General features: G+C 43.2%; 1 protein-coding gene across 1 annotated transcript in view; it reads left to right on the forward strand.

Annotated features, from left to right (window-relative positions):
* Positions 1 to 6,024, forward strand: part of MTO1 (mitochondrial tRNA translation optimization 1) — a 19,238-nt gene that overhangs the window by 11,392 nt on the left and 1,822 nt on the right. Inside the window, exons 7-10 of the mRNA XM_003789686.2 lie at positions 350 to 554; positions 632 to 803; positions 2,678 to 2,796; positions 4,983 to 5,143. Of these exons, the coding sequence (XP_003789734.1) occupies positions 350 to 554; positions 632 to 803; positions 2,678 to 2,796; positions 4,983 to 5,143 (657 nt within the window). The remainder of the gene's footprint in view (positions 1 to 349; positions 555 to 631; positions 804 to 2,677; positions 2,797 to 4,982; positions 5,144 to 6,024) is intronic.

A 6,024-nucleotide genomic window follows, 5' to 3' on the forward strand; every position in this document is an offset into this window, starting at 1 on the left:
GTCACAGCTCACAGCAGTCTCATACTCGTGGGCTTAAGCAATTCTCTTGCCTTAGCCTCCCAAATAGCTGGGACTATAGGGGCCTACCACAATGCCCGGCTATTTTTTGGTTGTAGTTGTTACTGTTGTTTGGCAGGTTCGGACCTGCCACCCTCTGTGTATGTGGCTGGCGCCCTAGCAGCTGAGCTATAAGCACTGAGCCTGGATCACACTTTCTATCTCTGTTTTATCCCGTGAACAGTGCATATTTTCTTCCTATCCCAGATCATCCTTTCCAGGTAGTCTTCTGAGAGGGATAGTTCTTTGTTCAAGTCATAATGGCCTTTTAAACATTTCAGTCCTCTTGTAGGGTGTGATAGCTGGGATCAACGCCAGTCTCCGGGTCAGTCGCAAGCCTCCCTTTGTCCTGAGCCGAACAGAAGGCTACATAGGAGTCCTGATTGATGACCTCACCACACTGGGCACCAGTGAACCCTACCGCATGTTTACCAGCCGAGTGGAGTTCCGTTTGTCCCTGCGCCCTGATAATGCCGACAGCCGCCTCACGTTTCGAGGTGACTCTTCTCTGCATCCTGCAACCTGATCTCCTCTGCTTTGAAACCTCTCTTTATGTTCTCTCTCTCTTCCCTAGGGTATAAGGAAGCTGGCTGTGTTTCCCAACAACGATATGAAAGAGCTTCTTGGATGAAGTCTTCTTTAGAAGAAGGCATTTCTGTGTTGAAATCTATTGAGTTTTCAAGCTCTAAATGGAAAAAATTAATACCACAGGCTCCTATAAGTACTAGCAGAAGTCTGCCTGTCAGGTATGCATTTTGATATAGACCTTTCTTTTTATAGAAAAACAAGATAATTTCAGACATTATAGGCCTCTACCTACACATTTTAAATGAATATGCCTTTCTTAGAGTATCTTTTCAAAATCTTTTTAGGTGACTCATCTTTTTTTTCAGTATTAAAAAAATAAATATGTATTTTTTTTTTTACAGTTTTTGGCCGTGGCTGGGTTTGAACCTGCCACCTCCGGCATATGGGGCCAGCGCCCTACTCCTTTGAACCACAGGTGCCGCCCAATTTAAAAAAATGTTACGTATAATTTCCTTTGTGGTTCCCAATGAGTTCTTTTGGCTAATTTTTCTATTTTTTTAGTAGAAATGGGGTCTCTTTTTTTTTTTTTTTTTTGAGCCGGAGCCTCAAGCTATCCGCCTGGGTAGAGTGCTATGGCATCACAGCTCACAGCAACCTCCAACTCCTGGGCTCAAGCGAGTCTCCTGCCTCAGCCTCCCAAGTAGCTGGGACCACAGGCGTCTGCCACAACGCCTGGCCATTTTTTGGTTGCAGCCATCGTTGTTTGGCGGCCCGGGCTGTGGATTCGAACCCGCCACCTTAGGTGTATGTGGCTGGCGCCTTAGCCGCTTGAGCCACAGGCACCGAGCCAGAAATGGGGTCTCTTGATCAGGCCAGTCTTGAACTCCTGAACTCAAGCAATCCACTTCGACCAGCTAGGAAAATAGTTTTTAAAATTATCCAGGTATGATGGCATGCACCTGTAGTCCTTGCTACTTAGGAGACTACTTAGGAGACTGAGCCAGGAGGATTTATTAAGCCTAGAAACTTGAGGTTATAGTGAGCTATGATCATGCCACTGTGCTCTAGCCTAGAGGACAAAGCAAAACCTTGTCTCAGAAAGAAAAGTTCCGGGCCAGGTGTGGTGCACCTATAGTCCCAGCTACTCAGGAGGTGGAGGCGGAAGCAGGAGGATTGCTTGAACCCAGGAGTTTGAGGTGGCTGTAAGGTAGGCTGACCCCATAACACTCTAGCCTCAGGCGACAGAGTGAGACTCTGTCTCAAAGAAAAAAATGTTTTCATGTGGTAAAAATTAAAATGTGACTAAAACAATACTAATCTTCTGTAGCATAGTTTTTTAAAATGTGAATTGTTCTAAGATAAGAACTACTATGACACTTTTTTTTGTAGAGACAGAGTCTCACTTAATCGCCCTTGTGGCATCACACAGCTCACAGCAACCTCCAACTCCTGGGCTTAGGCCATTCTCTTGCCTCAGCCTGCAGAGTAGCTGGGACTACAGGCGCCCACCACAACGCACAGCTATTTTGTTGCAGTTTGGCCAGGGTTGGGTTTTAAACCCACCACCCTTAGTATATGGGACTGGCGCCCAACGCACTGAGCCACAGGCACTGCCTCTACTGATACTTTTATCAGTTTGTTTTACAGAGACTTAAAACATGCTCACAACAGCCTCTTGGTCTTTAGGGAATTCTGTAGCAGAAAGCAGGGAGCTTCCGTCATGGTTCCTAGCATGAAAGGATGGCTCATTCACAGGACACTGGGACAGAACATGGCTGAGATGTAAAACACGTTCCATGTGCTTGGGAAATTCGATGAAACCCTTGTTAGAGATTATTCTGTCCTTACACGGAAGGGAGGACAAGTTGATGACTGGCCTTCCACCCTTCCCAACTACTTAATTCCCCTGATAAAGAGTTGGAGAGAATCAAATGTTAAACCTTATTGAGGGCCTGCCATTTAATGGAGGCGATTACATTTGCTCATTGTACTTGGAAACAATTAAGAGTATTTTTTGGTGTTCTTTATTCTGAGACTTTACATCATGCCATATATGGATCCTTACGTTAATTAAACGTCTGTGTATTTGCAGTGCTCTGGATGTTCTGAAGTATGAGGAAGTTGACATGGAGTTATTAGCCCAGGCTGTTCCAGACCCCTTGAGGAAGTATACTCAATGTAGAGAGCTGGCTGACAGACTGAAAATAGAAGGTAGAAAATATTTTTTTACCTAAGATGCCTATAGACTGTCTTTTCCATTTGTGAAATTATGAATAGACAGTAGATGTGTTAAGAGCTCTGTGCCAGGAGGAGCCCCTGTTATGGTGGGACCAGCACAGCGTACCCTTGGTGCTGCCCAGTGTGGTCAGCAGCCAGCAGCATCACAACATCTGGAAGCTTATTAGGAATGAAGAGTCTCAGGCTCCACCACAGACCCACTGAGTGAGTGGTGTGCACATTTCCAGTAAGTGATCTATAGAGCTTCGTATTGAAAAATAATTTTTTTTTTTAACCTTAAACTCTTTTTATGTTTTCCCCACCTAATGTTCTAATAATGTGAAAAATAATACCATCTTTGGATTTGACCATACCATATGCTGGACTATTCTATAACTGACAAATACTTATAAGGCAGAGAAATTCAGAATCTGCTTCCAGACATCATAAAACACGAGCTCTCAGGCTCTTGGCCAGATGGCTTTGGTAATTGTACTGTTTTTTCTTCAAGTTTTTTTTTTAATGCAAATTCCAAATATAAACAAAAACACTAAGAATAATATTGGCTTCTGCATTTTGATAGCAGGTGTTTTTTCCTGGAGTGGAAAATTATTATATATAGTGAAAAAGGCAAGAAACAGGACCCTGTGGGGAGAAGGGCAGGAGCAGTTGATGGTGGTGTGCTGTCCAAGCAGGAAAAGACTTCGAGCTCCTTGGAGACCTAGCGGGGGAGTGATCACGCTGTGTTCTTCCTAACAGTGGCATTTTCTTTTTAGTCCCACAGAGGTCTGTCACCTTGCTATGCTGTTGCTCTATGTGTAGGATGACCCCAGGGCTACCTACCATACTACCATGCAAGGTTACCCAAGTTCAGCAACAAAAGGAAACCCACCAGAAACTCTAGAATCATTCTTCAAAATGATCAAACACTAGTAATCTGCTGATGTACAAGAAATATTGTTGACCTTTTATTTCACCATCATGATTTTTCATATTGAGTAAAAATTACTTTATTAAACATTTATGGCTTTTAGTACCAAGGAAAGTGATTGGATTATATATTTTAAGCTTGGTTTGCACTGAGTACAGTGGCACACCCTTATAGTCCCAGCTATTTGGGAGGCTGAGGGAGGGGGATTGCTTGCGTCCAGGAGTTCAAAGCTGTAATGTGCTATAATCACACCTGTGGTTATCCGTTGTATTCAAACCTGAGCAATATAGTCAGACTCTCCACCTCCGTCTCTGAAAAACAATTTTTTTAATTAAATTGAGCCAGATGAGATGGCTCATGCCTGTTAATGCTAGCAATTTGAGAGGTTGAGGTAGGAAGATCACTTGAGCCCGGAAGTTTGAGATAAGCCTAGCAAGACTCTGTCTGTTTCTGCAAAAAAATTTAAAAATTAGTTGGATGACTGGTTGGCACCCATAGCGCAGTGGTTACAGCATCAGCCACGTACACGGAGGGTGGCAGGTTTGAATCCAACCCGGGCCAGCTAAACAACAATGACAACTGCTATAAAAAATAGCCAGGCATTGTGGTGGGTACCTGTAGTCCCAGCTACTTGGGAGGCTGAGGCACGAGAATTGCTTAAGCCCAAGAGTTTGAGGTTGCTGTAAGCTGTGACACCACAGCACTCTACCCAGGGTGACATTGTGAGACTCTGTCTCAAAAAAAAAAAAAAATTAGTTGAATGTGGTGGCAAGTTATCTGTACTGTAGTCCTAGCTACTTGGGAGGGAGTCAGGAGGATTGCCTGAGTGCAGGAATTAGAGGCTGCAGTGACCTAATATCGTGTCACTGTATGTCAGCCTTGGTGACAGAGCAGGATCCTGTCTCAAAATAATCACAAAAAAATTGTAAGAAGGCTCGGCACCTGTGGCTCAAGTGGCTAAGGTGCCAGCCACATACACCTAAGGTGGCGGGTTCGAATCCAGCCTGGGCCCGCCAAACAAAAAATAGCCAGGCGCTGTGGTGGGCGCCTGTGGTCCCAGCTACTTCTTGGGAGGCTGAGGCAAGAGAATCGTCTAAATCCAGGAGTTGGAGGTTGCTGTGAACTGTGTGACGCCACAGCACTCTACCGAGGGCGATAAAGTGAGACTCAGTCTCTACTAAAAAAAAAAAAAAATGTACGTTGTTAGTATAACCTGGTATCATAACATGATTCTGATTTTGTTCACCAGCCACTTATGAATCAGTATTGGTCTTTCAACTACAACAAATAGAGGAAGTTCAGCGAGATGAAGCTCTTCAGTTGCCACATGACCTAGATTATTTATCTGTCAAGGACGTGTCTTTGTCCCATGAAGTTCGAGAGAAACTGCATCTCATTCGTCCACGGACGGTAAGAAAACAGGAAGTGGAACAGGAGCAAGTTATAAATAAGTATCGGAGCTTTAGTTTTTTTTTTTTTCTTTTTCTTTCTTTTTTTTTTTATTGAATGGTAACTATGTACATTAATGCACTTCTGGGGTACAGTGTGGGGTTTTCACATGCAATCTAAAGTACTTCCATCAACTGGTCAACACAGCCTTCATGTCATTTTCTCAGTTATTGCTTTAAAACGTTCACATTCTACTCTTAGAAAGATTCACCTTTAACCCTATAAGGTAAACCTCAGAAGTAATCCCTCCAAACCCGGAGCTTTAGTTTTTTTAAACCCGGTGTTTACAATGGCCGTGAAGTTTCTTATTGAATGATAAGAATGCCTTAGTTTTTTTCATGTCTCTGTATATGACAGATGTTGGTATATCCCTGTGAGAGTTGGTAAATCTTAGAATAAATAAATAACTGGAAGTCAATAATTGATTTGATTGTAATTATTCCCTAATCCCAACCGTATGCTAAACCATCTGTGCAAACTAGTATATATGCACGGCTTGAAAGAAACCACACTGTGTTGAAATGTAACGCATATTAGTGGTTATCGAATCACCGCTTAGGTCCCTCCCTAGGAGTTCCATGGTGTTGTCTTAGGAGTGAATCAAAGGAAGAGGAGAACCAGATCTCCACCCTGTGTTTCAGCCTAATATGTGTGTGTGTGTATGCACATTCGCAGTATTAAGCTTGTAATAAATATTTAAACGTTGTCAGGCTATATTTGTTGATTTCTGAGATGTATGTTTTAAAGGGGAATTTTATAAAAATATGGTCTGTAAAAAATTTGGGGAAAAAGGGCAGTGCCTGTGGCTTAAAGGAGTAGGGCGCTGGCCCCACATGCCGGAG

This window comes from Otolemur garnettii, unplaced genomic scaffold (genome assembly GCF_000181295.1).
Source record: "Otolemur garnettii isolate 467f Iridium unplaced genomic scaffold, OtoGar3 scaffold00035, whole genome shotgun sequence".
Classification (NCBI taxonomy): domain Eukaryota; kingdom Metazoa; phylum Chordata; class Mammalia; order Primates; family Galagidae; genus Otolemur; species Otolemur garnettii.